We start from the raw sequence: 18877 nt of genomic DNA on the forward strand, positions 1-18877 counted from the left end.
CCTTCCACTGTGGCATCTTAATGAACATCATCCGAGTGGGCGCAGTGTCCAAGAGATGCAGACAACTTTATCTATCACTTCCGTCTTTGATTATTGTTTCAGGTCATGTTTCAAACTACACCAGGTCGAGAGTAAGGTTGATGAATTATTGGGACAGGTACTTGCAGTGGCGGAGCCAGGAATTTAGGTTTACTGGGGCACACAAAAAAATAAAAATATAAAAACATACAAAATCTTTAAATGTAATTTCTATCTATTACAATGATTTGTCCTCGACGAGATTTCATATTTTGAAATCGCTGCATGATAGTCTCATTATCTATAGTAGTAAAAATGTCTTTCTCAATATATGAAATCAAGCAATCATTCATAAACTTGTCACCCATTCGACTGCGTAAACGAGTCTTTACAATGTTCATAGCAGAAAATATTATTTCCACACTTGCAGTCGCAACTGGTACAATCAATGCTAACAACAAAAGTAAGTACATCGGTGAATATGTGTCACATCTTTTTTGGTTTGAACTATATGTCACAAATTTGTATTATATATTTTTAGAAATTTTTTATTGAATTTAAAATTCTGTAAGTAATAAGAAATATGAATCTTTAATCGTAACAAATTCTATTATTGATGTCAAAGAAATTTAGGGAAAAAAAAAATTATATAATATTACTAAAAGTTCAAACGTGTGCCTCCTCAAACAATCCCATAAAAAAAACAAAAAAAAAACAAAAGAAGAGCACCTAAGCACTTCAGATTAAGTTGAGAAAAAATAATATAAAAATCTATAATACAAATATGATATTAATATAATATTAAACTATATACATATATTAATTTTTTTCTGAAAATCTGAGTGGGGCACGAGACCCAGTGGGCCCCTGCCTCCCTCCGCCCCTGGGTACTTGTTTCATCGTGGTGATAATAAGATAGAGTGCTTTGGCATTTGCTGGTCTTTCGATGCCGCAGTCAATGCAGAGATAAGTGATGAGTTTTTTGAATCACCACGTGGATCCAAAATACAGTAAGGTGTAATGTTAAAAGTGCTTCACCCACTACAACAATGATAGTCATTTCCAAGGGTGGAGTTTGGTCGAAAAAGGCACTTTCCCTGTCGGAAAAAGCTATTTCCGACAGCTAGGTGCCCTCAGTGGTCCTCGGAAAAAATATCATCGGAAATAGTCTTTTTCCGACCAACCCTCGGAAAAAGATATATTTCCGACAGCCAGATGTGGTTGTAAATAATTTTTCGGTGGTCGGAAATTGTTACTCCTCAACGACGACAAATAGTATTTCCGACAAAAGATATTTGTTGGAAATAATTCGTTGCTTGTAGGAAAAAATTGGTTGCTAGCCAATCCATTTTTTTCCAAGGACTTATTTCTGACGAATAGGAGTGGTCGGAAAAAACTATTTCCGATAAGAATATTTAATTCCGATGACTAGTTGGCATCGAAAATGAATAAGTTTCGAGGGTCATATTTTCCTCGGAAATTGATATTTTCTGTCGGAAAAATATAATCTAATATTTCCGAGAATGATATTGTAGTCGGAAAAAGTGGTCAAAAATGTTTTTCACGAGATTTATTCGTTGAAATTTGTCAGGAATTTTTTTTTTCCTCCCACTCAATTTAATTGTCAATTAACCTGATTGGAAGAGGTAGACGAATCAAGATAATTTTTTTATTAAACATACAAGGAGACAATTAAATCTTCATAAAAAAAATTGCATTAGAAGAAACATAGTTAATCATTCATACATGTTCAGATAAAGATAAATATTCAATATTTGGTCTTTATAATATAATCATTCTTAAGCAAGGAAGCTAACAATATATCTAATAAAAGTCCTCATTAGAGTTTGCATCATATTCATCAGCAACATCTTCATCAGTACCATCTTCATCATGGTGTGCACTTGAATCTGTTGCAATATTGTCCTATTGCAAAAGAAAAACAAAGAAGTTAGAATGCAAAATAAGAGCTAAAACGTGCAGTAAATAGCATAAAATAGCAACATATAAAAATATTTGAAAGATAGAAATAGTACCACAGAATGTGAGAATTAAACCACATACTTTGCAGGGACATATTATCATGTCATCCTCTACCCACTTATCATGGCTATATGCATAATCAAGAAACTTTGTAACTCCTTGATCATACTTTGGGTCTGATCTACTTAACTGCATCCAAGATTTATCAATCGGCATCTCCTCTCAATTTATGCTGCCTATAAATCTATGGTAATGATAAAACAAGCATTTTCATCAACACCAAATGAAGAGAATTAAATTCATAACTAAATGTAGAAATATTTTTTTTGAAGTGATTCCTATTCCATATGATTCATTAAGTTGTCTATTTAATTTGTTTAGGAGGAAGTATTTCAAGGATTGGTATAGTTTTAAGTAAACGGGTACCTAAAAAAGTACTAACACTTAATTAAGTTCAGAAATTCATAACTAAATGTAGAAATATTATTTAGAAGTGATTCCAGCTCAATATGATGAGATTTATTCGATCTTACCTTATAACCAATATATAATAAAATTATTTTTTCTTTAACATATAATGCATCAATTCTAATAAACTAATAATATGTCATCAAGTAACCTGTGGAAAAATGGTAAAATTAATTTTGAAAAGTTAGAGATCCTATGCTCAATTCTCCTCTTTTGACATAATATTTTTATAAAAATAATACAATTTAGAGAAATATTATCAAGGGTCACTAGCCGTCGGAAATACTTTGTTCATTACCGAGGGTACTTTGTTGCCCTCGAAATTAAGAAATCATTTCCGACAAAGTCAACTGCCTCTCGGAAATAGGTCTACCATTACCGACGACACAAAATGTTGTCGAAAATAATACTGGTGCCAAAAGGTCCCGCCAATTTTTTTGTTTTTCCGACGAAATTGGAACTCTTTTCCTACCGCATATTGTCCCTCGGAAATAAAATATATTTTGACAGAACATTTCGGACGACCATTTTTTGTGGTCAAAAAAAGAGTTTTTTTGCGAGGGCAATTCTGTGCTGTCGGAAATTTTCGTCGGAAATGAAGACTTTTGTTGAATTGTTGTAGTGACCTTGAATTCACTCAAAACAACTTGAATATAGTTGTGTTACCATCTTGCATCTTTCATTGTCATTCTTTGACGGAACTCTATGTGAACTTGAATGGGGGTGATATTCAATCACCCTCCTTGTCTTTTTCAAGTAATCTCCAGCACTTGGAGTTGAAGGATTCTATGGTTGAAGATGACCGGTTTTTCAAATGGATATCATCTTCCTGCAAATGCATCAAGGAATTACGTCTTGAAAATGTTAGTGGAATAAAAGATATCACGATTGAGAGCTCGTCTTTGGAAATATTTATTTATCTGTTTCCTTTTAACAATTATGAGCTCTGGGATCTTAACATTTCAGGGGAGAAACTTGAAGAAATAATAATACTTTGGCATTTTGATTCGAATGATGATTCAAGACGTGGTCTTATACCTCGCATCAGGTCACTAAATATTCTCGCCCCAAAGCTTAAACAGATCACGTGGGGTGGGAACTTTCTGGATCATCAGCATCTTGGGAACTTAATGTGCTTAGAAGAAGCTAAGATTTTTCTGTTCCCCGACTTAGATGACTTCAAGAACCCATTTGAGGTTCTCTGCAGTATTCGCGTGGTTAAAGCTCTTGTCCTAAACGAAGAGACTACAAAGGTAAAGAGACAATCCTCTAAGAGTATGAATCCTTTCTATTTAGCTATATGGCATGTCACTGCATTTACTATATGATGATGCTAGGCTTAATGTATGCTTGTTTCCAGCATAGATGAGAAGTTCAATTTCAAACTTGATAGTCTTATAGAGGTATAAATTACTGGTTAGAATACTAAGCAGTAGCTTCGACAAATAAACTGGACACATGAGATGGGTATAAATAGTCTAACGGGAAATTACTATTCATCTAGATTCCGAAGAATATGTAGTGCAAATATGCTATATTACTATTTATTGTTAAAGATTTGGCCTTTACACCACTGCAGGCTTTTTTCATGGAAAGTTCGATGCCATTACCATTAGATAATATTCATGACTTGACTTTGCATGTTAGAAGCGTGAATGATGACTTCGTCCCAGCAATGGTCTCTCTTTTCAGAGGAATCACTACTTTGAATACTTTATGCATAACGTCTGTCACATACAAGCAAGCAATTGAGGAAGCGTTTAATGAAACTGAGGAAGAGGATAATAATTATGAGGAAGAGGACAACGGAACTGAGCAGGAGAATAGTGAGACTACAGAAGAGGATGGTGCAACTGAGGAAGGGGATAATGTAAGTAATTATTGTATATGTTGCCTCTCTCTCATAGCATATAGCATGTTTTGCCAGATGAATTTAAGAGGTTGTCAACTGACATGCTTATGGATTTTCCAGGCTCCCAAGTTTGATGTGGAATATTGGAAATCCCAAAACCTTAATTTTACTTGTGAGCTAAAGGAGGTGAAACTGGAGATTGTGGAGGGTAATAATAATGAATTGGATTTAGCAAGGTACATTCTGGAGCATGCTCAGAAATTGAAGAAAATGGTGATTCTTCATTCACCGCAGCATCCGGATATTTTGGAAATGGTAAGAAAAAGCAAGATGATATCCACTGCAACAGTGGTTTTGCAAGAAGTAATATTGTAATATTGTAACGTTGGTACAGCATGTGACACTTAATTTGGATGAAGGGACTCTCTAATTCCTGTCAAGTGTAGTACTCGTATGCTGAATCGTGCAATATGCGTTTTGAACCTTCAGTCTTCAGTTCATCCCCAAATGCATCAAAACCTTTCGTTTCCTTTCTTTTTTTTCTTTTTTTCTTCCTGCCAAGTATAGTAACCCTAACACCAACCCTAATATTCATTGGAAAAGAATAGACCCTAATAAAAGAAGATGAGTTTCTTTCACTCTTTCCTCTTCCTTGCAATACCTGTCTTTTCAAGACCAGTACGATACAGAGCAAGACATGGTACGCATAGTATTTAGGCTTACATTTATAAAATCACTGATTGGTTGATACAACCTAAATACTTCAACTTAGAATAAAACAGTCCAGACATAGTCTGGCTGGCATCTACAACGATATCAGAAAATCTCCTAGAACCAGAATAGCAAAAACCCACCATGTCAAAATAGGTGAAAATAACAACAGCTAAAAATAAAAATCTACACATTAGCACCCCTAGTCGGCCGGCATACATGATTCCTTTTACGAGCATGGTCTTCATTATGGTGCTGTGTTCGACATGCATATCCATACCAGCAATTTTCCCTTTTTGATGCATCTGGGGGAAGATGAGATGCAGAAACTGAAACCCGAAACCAGTACAAGAGGAATGAGATCAGTTTCTCATAACAATCACTGCATGTATATGTCCCAGAAGTTATCAGCTCGGCATGCTTCAGTGGCATCCTGTTAGTTCGATCAATTGTTCTGTTATTGAACATTACCATCCATTCTGCAATAACATCCTGCAATGTTCTTCCCATTTGTGCAATACACCTCATAGTGATTTCTTGTTCATGGCGATTGTTTTCATGTGCTGAAGTAGGAATTCTAGAGATGGTGCGTTCTGTGATTGGTTTGAAAGTATCGCGACTGCATATGTGGTGAGAAGCACTTTGTGCAACGCCTTGAGCGTTGAGGTACAGTGTTGAGGTACACTTGTATTGGTTCGTGAAGGCATCATTCCTCCACATGCTTGACATTGCAGATGGGTAGTGCTTCGGTTGCAGAGAAACCCACCAAATTGATTACTGCATTGAGGGCAGGGAAGCTCTACACTATCAGCTTCATCTTGCACTGCTGAACGAACCCTTTTCCCAAGCAGCCCTTTTCCCGACTTTATTACCAGATTTGATCGTACTGTTGCATAGGAATCTAAAACTGCAGTGTCTTCGTTGGAGCGTCTCAGTGAAGAATCCGCATTCAGTATATCATCGGCAATGTTATGCAGGAAGTGGTTTCTTCCAACAAATTGCACAACTGCTCGACATTGGGGACAGAGTACACTTGAACGTTTCTCCTGTGAGCTCCTTAACCACTCTGAGAAGCACCCATTGCAGAAGTTATGGAAGCAAGGAGCAATGGTAACAGCATCATGCCATATATTTAAACAAATGCAGCACTTTGCATGCTCAGCATCCACACTAATCTTCAGCATCTTCTGACAAGTTTCGGGACCAAGCAACACATTGAATCTGTAGCTTAAACACCCTTCTCTCTCAAGACCTGTAATAATTTCACTTCCAGATCTGATAACAGTACTCTCTTCGGATTGGATCGCAGCTCCATCAACAAGTATTGCATTTGAACTCTTATTTTGTATAGTGGCAGAAGACTGATCGGGGTTCCTCGTAATTCTGCACCACTCACATTTGTCAATAGGAGAGCAAACTAAACTCTCATCTGAACCAATATCTTGACTCTGAGGGGTATCTTGAGTCAGAACAAGATCTCTGATCTCAACATCCGGAAATCTCGAGTCGGAAGGAACAAGCTTGGCCCAGATTTCACCAGAGGGCTTTGCACCAGAGCTTTCTCCAACTTCTGCCATTCCTGGCTTTATTCACACAGGAATCAAATTTCACAATTAAGAAACAAGTATTTCTATTCACCTGTATAACAGATCAGATTTCAATTAACCAAAAAAAAAATCAATCCCACAATCAAATAATGCTCCGCAGCCAAGTTTCAAACTAACAACAAGTCAGTTTGGCACTCCAAATACTTTGTTCCCTCAGTTCAAATTGTCCACTCCAACAAATTGAAGCATAACATTCACAATTTAAGCGATCAACCATAAAATTTCTTAACTCAGAACCTAGCCACATACAAGTATAAGTTTCATATTACATCTAAACCCATTCACATATATCACATTATCTTTATAATCTTAGTATGAACTTTCTCCATAAACTGACTCCACTGCAATCCCAATAATTCTAAACTGTTGCATCATTCATATAACCCAATTTCCCTGCAATCTTTGAACTCTCTCTACTCTAAAGAATCAATCTTTTTATCCAAAATATAACCCCTAATCAAAAATCGATTTCATTACTTAAAACAAGACAATAAAAGATTGCAACTTTACCCAAATTTTGATACTTTGATCAAAGATTCCTGATAATTCTACCAACACCGAAACAACAAACCCAGTCATTACAATTAAGAGGTAAAAAGAGAAAAGAAAATACCTTTAGGCCGAGTTGGGATGAAAAATGTTGATTGGGTTTAGCGCGAATTGGGGAAGTGGGAAGCAGCCTGTGAAAGACTGCAGAGATGATCAAACTGAAGAACCGAACAACCGGGGGAAAAGGGTTTATGAATTAGTCTGTTACGGGGAGACTTCTCTTATAATTTTTTTTTTTTTTGTTTTTCTTGGCCCTGAAAGCTTCTCTTGTAATTCATCCCAAAATTCAATTTTTTTTTGAAGCCGTGTGTCATATTCCTCAACCCTCATAAGAAAAATGATACATTTTATAGACAAATTAATGGTCGTCAATAGCTTTCAACCAAAAAAAAAAAAGATTAATAAGAAACAATTGTCGATGAATTATCATATGTAAAAATCTCAATAAAGTATGTATGAGTGTATGACGATGAAAAATTCGTGAGCACTAGCAATGTAGGTTATGTCATTCGAGAGCACCACAAAATATAAAATTAAAAAAAAAGGCCAAATGCCCTCCAAATATTCACCAGCAATGTACATCCTTCTTTATTATTGTTCGCTTGTGAAAATATAATGGATTATGTACTACAGTACAACTGTACAAGAGAAGACAATGATGCAGCAGAAGAAACAAAATCACGATAAGACTATGCCATGTCATAGTGATAATAATATAGTTGGCTAACACGTTACTTTATTGTTTCCGCTTCATAAACACTAGGCTGAGTTGGCTCGAAACTAAAACCGGATCATCATCTTAATCATCTTCTTCTCCTACCTCCATATACCCTGACTCTGCATTTTCAAGGTACCACCTACATACTCTTAGGTCCTTTTCTTGTCCCTCAAATTGATCATATAGCAGTTGTTTTGCACTGTCTGACTGTTTGATGATCTGGGTTTGTGCTAATATGTGGAAGAAAACAAAATGATTTTCCATTGTTTATGAGCTTTTGATATGTTTAGGTCTTGTAGACTTGAGTTTTGATCTTGATATTGACTAATTGTAGGTTATGTCATTGCATAATTGAATCTCATAGTTAGTTGCAAACTTGCAATAACTTGGAAATTGGATCATAGGAGAAGGATAAGGTTCTGTTTCTGTATTTTCATTATTTTAATTTCTTCTACTTCCATAACTTATGCACTCTGCCTTGACTGCCTTTTAGTTTCCAAATACTTCTTGTAATGAGGAGTCATGAGATGAAGGTCTGTTTTTATAAAACATATCAGAGACTGGGATATTCTTGAATTCAAAATCATACCATTTATGGGAGATATTCATCAAACACTTTTGCTCTCTGTGAATTTTCTCCTCTCTTGAAGTGATCGAGAGCCTTCTCTAAGTAGTAATCCTCATTAGACCTTTATCGGCAAAATTATGCCGTGATGTTCCCTATTGTATCAATTAAGGATTATCATTTGGTTTTGAATAGATCCATATAGTTGGCACACTTTCACCAAAATTCTTCACCATTCTTCTTTTTCTTCTTTGCTTTTCGTCTATGTACTGTAGCTTGTACAAATGAGCACAAGTGATGTTAATCAGCGAATATTTATTTGCACGTCAACTATCATCTCTCATTCGTTATGTGGGTTGCATTTGTCAGGGAAGCGATTGTACTTGCATAAATAGTTGGAAGTCAGGAATCAGGATCAAATTCCTACCTGTATGGCAACTACCAAGATATACATAGTGTAAGTATTTCTATATCTCCCTTTTTTTTCTTGCATACATGCATCATTTAATGAACTTGGACCATTCCTATTTGTTTCCTTAAAAACTTCTCCCTGAACAGACTTTGGATCTTGAAACTACTTCTTGCAGGTACTACTCTTTACATGGACATGTGGAGACTATGGCACGAGAAGTACAGCGAGGAGTTAATGCAGTGGAAGGTGTTGAAGGAACACTTTGGCAGGTAATTGATCTCATTGATTTTGATTGCAGTCATCTTTGATATTGAATTATCACAATCATCTTTATTACTCATCACAACTATCAAGATAGCCGAATTCTACTATGATAGTGGCCCTTTAATATTCTGAATGGAGCTTTGTTTTGACTTGATTAGAATGGAGCAGGTGCCTGAGACACTTCCTGATGTAATATTGCAAAAGATGAAGGCCCCTCCTAAGGCAAATGATGTGCCAGAGATAAGGCCAGAACAACTTGTGGAAGCTGATGGTTTTCTCTTTGGATTTCCATCGCGTTTTGGTGTGATGTCAGCTCAATGCAAGGCCTTCTTTGATGCCAGTCATGAAATATGGGAAACACAAGCACTTGCCGGCAAACCTGCTGGAATCTTCTGGAGTACTGGATTTCATGGGGGAGGCCAGGAGCTTACTGCGTGAGTTTCCACTTCTCCTTAAAACCTTCCATTTATAAACCAGTTCACTTGATTAGTCTTGGATACTTGTTTGTGTCATTGACTCCATTAACTGTTCGTGCATAAACTTCATATATGAGATAAAACTTAGGGAAGACCTTATAGTGTTGTGTCTACTTTCTTCCACAAGGACAATAATATGTTCTAAATTTTCATTTCACTTATGGTGACTTGTAGCTCCAATAATACTGAGCCTTAGACAACACTTAAGGCCAGAATTTGAACTTCCCCCTTTCCCTTTGGCCTCTGTTTGGGGTTTTGTACCCCAAAAAGAGAAGAATTTTTATTTTCACTTCTATAATACAATCTGATTTCATGAAGCTCATTCATTTTCATTCCATGTTCTACATCTGCAGATTAACAGCAGTAACACAATTGGCACATCATGGCATGATATTTGTCCCTCTTGGGTACACATTTGGAAAGGGCATGTATGAAATGAACGAGGTGAAGGGTGGCTCTTCTTATGGTGCTGGAACATTTGCAGCAGATGGATCTCGTCAACCAACAGAGCTGGAACTACAACAAGCCTTTTACCAGGGTAAATACGTGGCTGGAATTGCAAAGAAGCTTAAAAATTAAGGTCTTTTGGTTTCAGTTTCACCATCACATAAACAACTTTAAGCAGTTGTATACTCATATACTCACTGTCAAAAGAATTATTGACTATAAACTGATACATTGTCGTTCGGTCCAGTATTTTCAGTTTATCTCGTTGTTTCTTTGTCGCAAATTGCACAAAGTTTGTCATTGTTTTTGATGTCGTCAAGATTAAGTGCATTCCCAACATCTGAGACAATCCTAACATCATATCTTTTCCCTTCAAACTTGCATTAAATCCAGAAAAATTCCTCAATTCTTGGGCAAACTCGGAATTACATAAAAAAACAGAATCTGAAAGTGAAGAAAAATTTATTCAGTTATCAACAAACGATGACTCTGCAAGATCGATTGCCCGTGCAAGACCAGCAGCTTTGTTCTCACACTCTCTCTGCTCCTCAGCTGGAACACTGTCGGCCACAATTCCAGCTCCGGCTTGGAGATGAGCAACCCACTCTCGCCGCTTATTTGTGTCCTTGTATGAATACATTGTATCATATCGAAAGCTAGTTGGGAAAACAATAGTTCTCAGAGCAAGGGCGATGTCCATGTTTCCAGAAAATGAAATTCCTCCAAAACCGCCACTATATGGACCACGTCTAGTCACTTCCAGCTCATCAATCAGCTCCATGGCTTTTACCTGCATAGTTGAAAATAAAGTCATTTAAGAATCTAATCATAAGCAAGTCCATCTAAGACAGATTAGGAATCTCGATATCATGTTCCTGTATATCTAATCTACCAACTACATGTTCCCAAAATCTGTTGCAAGTCCACGACTTCATTTCCAACTATATAGGTTAATCCTCTTCAGCACATACAGGATAATGTTAGTCAACTAAGGTGACTTCTCACAACATGAATGGCAAACAACCAATTAATTAGAAACTTTGAAAGCATATATGCAGAATAAAAAAGTGTAATAGGGCTCATGATGAAAACCTTTGGTGCTCCGCTGACAGTCCCAACCGGCAATGCAGTTCGTAGAACATCCCAGCTACTTAAATGATCAAGCAACTCTCCAGTGACCTACCATGAAAAGTGGTGAGTTCAGTGGAGTTAATTCATTTCATTGCTGAGTTCAGTGGTGACATCAAACTGATGAAAATACAGTGTACATTCTTGATATCCACTCCACAAGAATAAATTGAGCAAAACTACTGTATACAAGTACGTGGATTCTTAAATAGGCTAAAGGCCACTCATGATTATTATGTGTGTAGCAAAGTTACTTACAGTAGAACTTATGTGCATGACATGGGAATAACGCTCAATGTTCATGAGCTTCTCAACTTTGACAGAACCAGGTTTTGAGACCTGCAAGAAGAATTAAGCATATGATAATGGCCACTATATACTCAATAAAATAGCAGAATGAAAAGAAAAAAATTAATAAAATTTGAGAGATAATAACTGGTCAAATCCCGCACAAACCTACTGAGCCAGATTTAAGGTTTTTTTTTTTTTTTTCTTTTGGTGAAACAGTTTTTAACGGGTAGTACAGCAATATGTTGCCTTAATTCGAAAAGACACACCAGACTGAAAAATTTCTATGCAAATCAAAGGGCACTCCATCTATGGTGTATCTCTTCTCATGCTATGGTTGGCCTAAAGTCAAGAATTAACACCATCAAATGCTCAGTCTCCAATTTGATGCAAAATAGACACATGAAATTCTAATTCAGAAAATTAAAATTTAATATCATTGGAATGGAAAGTTTAGCAATTACCATACTCCTATAAAATATAATAAAGTTTGCCTCTTTTGCTGTAAGTCTAGGGAAAGGGGATACATAAAGGAAGTGGGTTTGATTTGTTATTTTATCAGCTTCAAGAACCAAAAAGAGAAACAAAATCCACAACATGCTTAACTGGAGCTCTAGAGCAAATGCCATAGTAAGAGAGAATCAAATATGCCATAGAAAAGAGGATACACTTCTCCAAAGTAACAGATCTTTGTGGAGAACTTTGTGATATGGTAATAAATATTAAATCACTATAATATTTCAAACATCAGGGCTCTCTGATATAGAATTTCTATCAACCTGAAAACAACAATTTATGCCAATTTTACAGTCTGGAGAGTAAAGTAGCAGAGAGAAAAGAGTATAAACCTTCCCGACATCATTCCTCCCCAAGTCAACAAGCATAATGTGCTCTGCGCATTGCTTTTCATCATTCAAAAGCTGATTTTCCAACATTAGATCTTCTTTAGGTGTTTTTCCTCTTCTAACAGTCCCAGCAAGAGGTCGATTGGTGATTGTTCTCTATTAACAACCAAGAAAACAACCAAAGACAATGAGAATGTTATAGAAAAACAAAAGGAAAATAAACATAGCAAAATGACTAACACTATAATAACCCAGGCACCCAGCTAGTAACAATGTCACATAATAAATTAATAAGACGAAAACTCAGATGACAGAGGTTTTTGGATTTCCATGACTTACATTCTTAACACGTGTAAGAATTTCTGGACTTGAAGCAACCAGAATACAGCCTCTACCCTGATCACAGGAAGTAAGTAATCGAATAACATCAGATTGCACGGTAAACAAGAATCAACAAATAGTGGTTTACTCAAAAGGAGGCAAACCTGTAAATAAGTCATGTATGGACTCGGATTAACTATCCTTAACGATCGGTAAATTTCGAATGGGTCTGCAAATGTTCGCCTTTCAAAGCGCTGACTTAATACTATCTGAAATATATCCCCAGCTAAGATGTGTTCTTTAGATTTCAAAACTGCTTCCTTGTATTCCTCACTGGTCATGTTTGAATCCTCCAATTTAGCACCAAATAGATGAGTGTGTAACTTTATTGAACCTGCAGGCAGCCTCGGGCTGGAATTGACTTCTTACATCAACCTTAAGATAAAAAATAATGTGATGAGAAGTATGGAACAACAATTTTTTCCCCTGCCCTCAGGCAGCCTCAAGCCGAAAAGGACAGTTGAAAATCATGCATTTGTAAAACACCCAAAAAATCACACACAAAAAAAAAGTGATTGTATTCTAGCACACTTTATACTCAAATCCCAACCAGCACTAACTTAATTTTCCTTCAAAATAGATTAGTTCACCCTTAACATTGAAAAGTACCTTCAAACTTTTATGAGCCAAACCTTAAATTTTTTTTTTTTTTCTGATGACCATGGCAACCACAAAATGCTGCCATGTCCTCAGCTATGACCTCCCAACACATGCTGTGGCATAACTCTATTGCTATCCAGGCCATAGCAGTAATATTCTTTTTTTCTTTATTTTAATATATTTATTCATTCATTTATTTTATAAATATATATATATTTCTTTTTTAACTGAAACGGTGGCTTGAGTGGAAGGTAGGATAGAAGAAGAAACACTTGAAAATAGAAAGAAACAGGAAGAATTGATTACTCACGTGATAATGTCATGCACTCTAGATACCAGTGTTTCCAATCTATTCATCCCATCATTGAAGGCCTCCTCAACTGAAGAATACCGATCTAATTGCACCCAGTGAATTACATGTGCTTTCTATAGTCACAAGATTAACAAATAAAATGGTTATACTCAGAGAGCATAGCAACCAATATGTTCAAATGCAAATTTCCAACTAAAAGAATGCAAGTAGCTCATTCTCCTAGTTTTATTAATGGATTAAATAATTTGTTTTACCATGGAATTCTTTTTTTCTTTAAGGAAAACCATGGACTACTTCAAAAATATTGAAAAAACAATGATCTTAAATATATGAAGAATGTATGAATAAGAGTAATTGCGAAGGAAGAAGCTCTTTTTAACGAGCAGATATGTTATACTGACTTGCATTTAAATTTAGGTATGGTATCAAATTATTCATTCTTCATCTCACTATGTTTCAGTGAGTAAATTGGACAAAGGTATTGAACTCTGGCATGAAAATCCAAGTATACAGAAATCAAGGCAGCTAGTGCCACTAAATAAAATTTATCTATAGTGACAAGAAATAAAAAGTTATCAACTACAAATTAGAGTCAAAACTTGTACATAAAGAAAAATAATCGGTCATAGATCAAAGTACCTTCTCCACATGATCAAACACTATCACACTATCATACAGGCCAAGATGAAGATCAGGAAGATTTCTGTCATCTGGTGGTGCACCACTGAATGGCAGCTTTTTCTTCTCCACATAACGCACTGTATCATAAGAGAAGTAACCAACCCATCCACCTGATCAAAGATTTAACACCAATTAGTCATTTCAAAAGCTAGACAACGCAAAAAATTGACTTCTGTAAGAATCCATAACGTCAAATAATATATAGAATTTCTGTCAACAAAAAAGTACATGCAAAACAGACTGACCAGAACTTGTATCTGCATAATTTAGAACTTAGACACAAACTAAGAGGAAACAAACAAACAAAAATATGTGTTCTTCGGGAAGAAATTCATCACCACGTGACAACTGACAAGTATCTAACACCACAAGAGGGGTGGTGATATTAAGATATGAACACTATGAGTAAAATTCAAGTTTGTTATCCATGCACTTCTCTTACCACAAAATGCTTCTGGCATCTCATCAAGACGTTGCGGTATCCATCCCTCCGTGATTCTCTGAGGAACAGTCATTGGATCCTCCACAATCTCCTCTGTCCTACGCCCTTCTCTATGGTCCATAACTGTAACCATGTTCTCTTTTGCTACGATCTCAATAGTTGGTTGCGCTCCAATAATACTGTACCGCCCCTAACAAATATTCACAGAAAATTAAACATATGATCCAGTACTGTATAAAATGAGAGTCAGGTGACATCAAAAACAAACACAAATGTGCAAAAAGACTGAAGAATCTTACAACATTGGAGTCCTTGAAACCCGGATCAACTGCCTCAAAAAGAAAACTCGGAGCGTCTCTATCATCCTCCTTAACCAGACACCGGTAAGCAAGCACAGGAGTTAAGTGATCCGAAAATATACTTCGGTATAAAGGAATTAAATTCCCATTTTTCGAAGCCTCGAAAAACCTCTCTGACTGCTCAGCTGTAGCAGCATTCCAATCAAACCTCACATTAGTATACTTTGAGTGCTATAACCAAATTTTTCACAAGAACTCCATACATCATTTTTCTTCAATTTTGAATTCTGAACTGAGCTCACTACTCAGCTCATGGCAGCAAAATGTACATTTCTAATGTAAATCGAAACACGAACATCAACGGAGTCGAGAAATTGAAGAGAGCATTGTACCTACTGAAAGAGACGAAATAGCGGAGCATCTGAGTGAACGGACACGCGCGGTGGAGCGAAGCAGAGGTAGAGAGCTGCAGACTCGGCCGTTGAAATTGACGGTGACGGTGGAAGGCAATGCGAGAGTTGACGTCAGCTGACGGGAGCTGACGGCGGCTAGGGTTTCCATGGTGGAGCGGAGGAGGAGGAAGCAGCAGGACTAATTTGAACTTTCAACAGACCCGGGGGGGGTTGGTGTTAACTTGTCTCTGCGGTCCTGCTCTGAGAAGGAAGAGACAGATTATTGTGGGCCTTTTATTTGGGCCCCATGTTGTGGACTGAGATAATATCCTGAAAAACGTGGAAACAATATGATGATTTGCTCAAAGAACAACACCCAATGATCTTCTGATAAACTCAACTATAGAAAAGTATCCTGAATTGTTCAAACAAAAAGAAAAATATCCAGAAGAACATGGAAAAAATATGATGATTTGCTCAAAGAAGTTGCCCAGTTTTATACATAAATCTTATACTTCTTTTGACACTCAACAAAATGAAAATAGAACTCATAATTATTTTGATACTGTTTGCTCAAAAATTGTCTCAACCACGTGTCACTTGGTTGAAGGTTTTGTTGGTTTACGCGTGTTCTTTTGGCTTAGTGACATGTGCACGGTCGCGCCAACTCGAGGCTAGGCGAGCTTTTGTTATGGTTCTTGATCTTGCATTAATCTGACTTCTAATTAACTGATATATTGTGGACCGAAGAATATATGATTGATCTCAACCGCGGGGTTATCTCTATCTTGGATATAAAATTTTAACACGGATCGGCCTTAGTAGCTGGAATCTTTGTGATGTGGGTGATTGATGTGAAAGTATTTATGACAATAATTTTTATGATTTCCTTAATTTTTGCATACAATAAAGCATAATTAAATGGGAGGAAGTAAATAGCAGAAAAGTGGATGCAGGTAAAGAAACTGCAGGAACGTAAAGTGCATAAAATATAGTGCATGATAATAACAAGCAAGAAGATAAATTGTAGGTATATATATAAAGTGCAGGAAAGATAGATAAATACCGGTAAAGAAAAACGGTAAGATAGAACAAGTAAAGCCTGATAATTATGTTGAAATGTTGACAAGTTATTGAGATAAAATGTATAATCGCGTTGAGCGTTTGGTCGAGCACATCTAGCAAAGATGTCTATGGTCTTTTTTATAGTGAAAGATAAAACTACTGAATAAATAAAATATACAATCTCGGCTGTAACTGTCGAGACCGTATTGATTATAAGAATTCAAAGTTGAGAACCGAAACACAGTTACATGCATTTGAATAGAGTAACAACTAACTTGGGAATTGAAACTCATAAACGTGCATTCTTGGCTATAACTATTTAGACTGTATTGACTACAAGAATTCAAACTTGAAAACCAAAGCACGAATAAAACTCATAACCGTGCATTCTTTGTAGTAACTGTTGAGACCGTATATGACTACAAGAATTGAAACTTGAGAACCAAAGCATGGTTACATGCATTTGAATGGAGTAACAACTAACTTGGGAATTAAAACTCATAACTGCACATTCTTGGCAGTAACTATAGAGACCGTATATGACTACAAGAATTGAAACTTGAGAACCGAAGTACGGTTACATGAATTTGAATGGAGTAACTGCTAACTTGGGAATCAAAACTCATAACCGCGCATTTTTTGCAATAACTGTCGTGACCGTATATTACTATAAGAATCGAAACATGAGGACCAAAGCAAGGTTACATGCATTTGAATGGAGTAACGGCTAACTTGGGAATTAAAACTCATAACCGCGCATTCTTGGCAGTAAATGTCGAGACCGTATATGACCACAAGTATTGAAACTTGAGAACCAAAGCATGGTTACATGCATTTGAATGGAGTAATGGCTAACTTGGGAATTAAAACTCATAACCGCACATTTTTTGCAGTAACTGTCGAGACCGTATATGACTAAAAGAATTGAAACTTAAGAACCAAACCATGGTTACATGCATTTGAATGGAGTAACAGCTAACTTAGGAATCAAAACTCATAAATGTGCATTCTTGGTTGTAACTGTCGAGACCGTATATGATTACAAGAATTGAAACTTGAGATGTTTGCAAGTGAAATAATTGTCTCTTCAACACAGTTGCATCTCTTTTCAGAACCAAAGCACGGTTACATGCATTTGAATGGAGCAACAGCTGACTTGGGAACCAAAACTCATAACCGTGCATTCTTGCTTGTAACTGTCGAGACTGTATTGTCTATAAGAATTCAAACTTGAGAACCAAAGCACGTATGGTTACATGCATTTGAACGAAGTAATTAACGACTAACTTGGGAATTAAAACTCATAACCATGCATTCAAGCTGATTATCCCAACTTTTATTCTCTGCGGCTTTGAATGCCATAAATTTTCATTGACTCCTGCAATTAATGGATTTGTAAACTTGATGAACAATTAAGACTTGTTTGGTTGACGGAAGGAATATTAATTTCATTGTCTTTCCCATGGGGATGGGTAAAAATTCTTGTCAGGTTTCCTTTCCTATATTTGGTCAAGCAAAGAAAGCATTCATAAAAGACCATTTGATTTCCCTTCCGGTGTTTGATTGGTACAGTAAAGGAAAGGCAAAAATATATCTATGTTTCAATAATACCGTTATATTTTAAAATAAAAATAACATCATGGAAATTTAAAAGTACACCAATTTTGACAATAGCACATTTGAGCAGGAATATTGTAGTTTAAAATTTTCATAATAAATGCTGGGAAAGGAGAAGGGAAAATCAATCCCATTGAGTTTGAAATGAATGATCTTTCCTCCCTATTTTCCCTTCTGTCAGGAAAATACTTCTAAAGTTTGCGCCTGCCAAACAAAGGAAATGAATGACTTTCCTTTCCTGATTCCAAATATCCTTGAACCAAACATGGTCTTAGGTTTGGCAGGTTAGTCAAACTTCAATCTAGGTTTACCCGTCGACCTTAGCCCAATTTGGTAACGGCCACAACGTAAGCTATGCAATCTCGTGGTTGCGGTGTCAGTCAACTTCATCCATTATTATTATGGTCATTTGACCAAGGTTCCAACAATTTCGATCATTCATTACCCCGCGGTGCTGGTCAATTTCATTCAACAGCACAAACTATTATTGCGGTCCCAACCAATTTTATCTATAGCACAAACTACAAACTCAGCCCAACTTTTCTCATGCGCATACCCTGTTTTGAGGAAATCCATGCGGTATGTCAAATTACCCATGCGCAAGGCACAAACCCATGCAGCCTTAATTCCGTTTATTTTCAAGATTTTTTGTTAAATGATATTTTACTAAAATACCCTTCGCTTAGACCTAGATATGTTTTTCGTTTAGTTCAGTTTGGTAGATCTAGTTTCCTCTTTGTTCGAAACGAGCTCTGA

General features: G+C 36.4%; 3 protein-coding genes and 1 pseudogene across 8 annotated transcripts; 2 read left to right on the plus strand and 2 right to left on the minus strand.

Moving 5' to 3' along the window:
• The first annotated feature begins 3257 nt into the window (after positions 1 to 3257).
• On the plus strand, positions 3258 to 4854 carry LOC133730358 (uncharacterized). The gene is made up of 3 exons (XM_062157967.1): positions 3258 to 3722; positions 4049 to 4339; positions 4442 to 4854. Exons 1-3 carry the CDS (start codon positions 3258 to 3260, stop codon positions 4694 to 4696), a joined length of 1011 nt encoding a protein of 336 aa, XP_062013951.1. The 3' UTR covers positions 4697 to 4854.
• Positions 4855 to 5007: 153 nt separating this feature from the next.
• Positions 5008 to 7453, minus strand: LOC133732830 (uncharacterized; annotated as a pseudogene).
• A 529-nt stretch (positions 7454 to 7982) lies between these two features.
• LOC133732627 (probable NAD(P)H dehydrogenase (quinone) FQR1-like 3) lies at positions 7983 to 10353 on the plus strand. Of its 4 annotated transcripts, none has more exons than XM_062160212.1 (5): positions 7983 to 8038; positions 8841 to 8928; positions 9059 to 9152; positions 9316 to 9581; positions 9977 to 10353. In XM_062160212.1, the coding sequence occupies exons 2-5, from the start codon at positions 8903 to 8905 to the stop codon at positions 10200 to 10202; spliced, it is 612 nt and encodes a 203-aa protein (XP_062016196.1). In that variant the 5' UTR covers positions 7983 to 8038; positions 8841 to 8902; the 3' UTR covers positions 10203 to 10353. The 4 variants fall into 4 exon arrangements, with proteins under 4 accessions (XP_062016196.1, XP_062016198.1, XP_062016197.1 ...); XM_062160214.1 differs by having other exon boundaries at positions 8008 to 8038; positions 9306 to 9581; XM_062160213.1 differs by lacking the exon at positions 7983 to 8038 and adding an exon at positions 8259 to 8322.
• Positions 10354 to 10411: 58 nt separating this feature from the next.
• On the minus strand, positions 10412 to 15627 carry LOC133732626 (anthranilate synthase alpha subunit 2, chloroplastic-like). Of its 3 annotated transcripts, none has more exons than XM_062160208.1 (11): positions 15440 to 15627; positions 15048 to 15232; positions 14749 to 14938; positions 14265 to 14416; positions 13623 to 13738; positions 12817 to 13063; positions 12671 to 12727; positions 12335 to 12487; positions 11457 to 11537; positions 11163 to 11249; positions 10412 to 10860 (listed from the first exon to the last, which is right to left on the minus strand). In XM_062160208.1, the coding sequence occupies exons 1-11, from the start codon at positions 15606 to 15608 to the stop codon at positions 10537 to 10539; spliced, it is 1761 nt and encodes a 586-aa protein (XP_062016192.1). In that variant the 5' UTR covers positions 15609 to 15627; the 3' UTR covers positions 10412 to 10536. The 3 variants fall into 3 exon arrangements, with proteins under 3 accessions (XP_062016192.1, XP_062016194.1, XP_062016193.1); XM_062160209.1 differs by lacking the exon at positions 10412 to 10860 and adding an exon at positions 10987 to 11028 and having other exon boundaries at positions 15440 to 15626; XM_062160210.1 differs by lacking the exon at positions 15440 to 15627 and having other exon boundaries at positions 14749 to 14927; positions 15048 to 15186.
• Between the last annotated feature and the right edge of the window lie 3250 nt (positions 15628 to 18877).

The sequence above is a fragment of the Rosa rugosa genome, chromosome 2 (genome assembly GCF_958449725.1).
Source record: "Rosa rugosa chromosome 2, drRosRugo1.1, whole genome shotgun sequence".
Lineage (NCBI taxonomy): Eukaryota > Viridiplantae > Streptophyta > Magnoliopsida > Rosales > Rosaceae > Rosa > Rosa rugosa.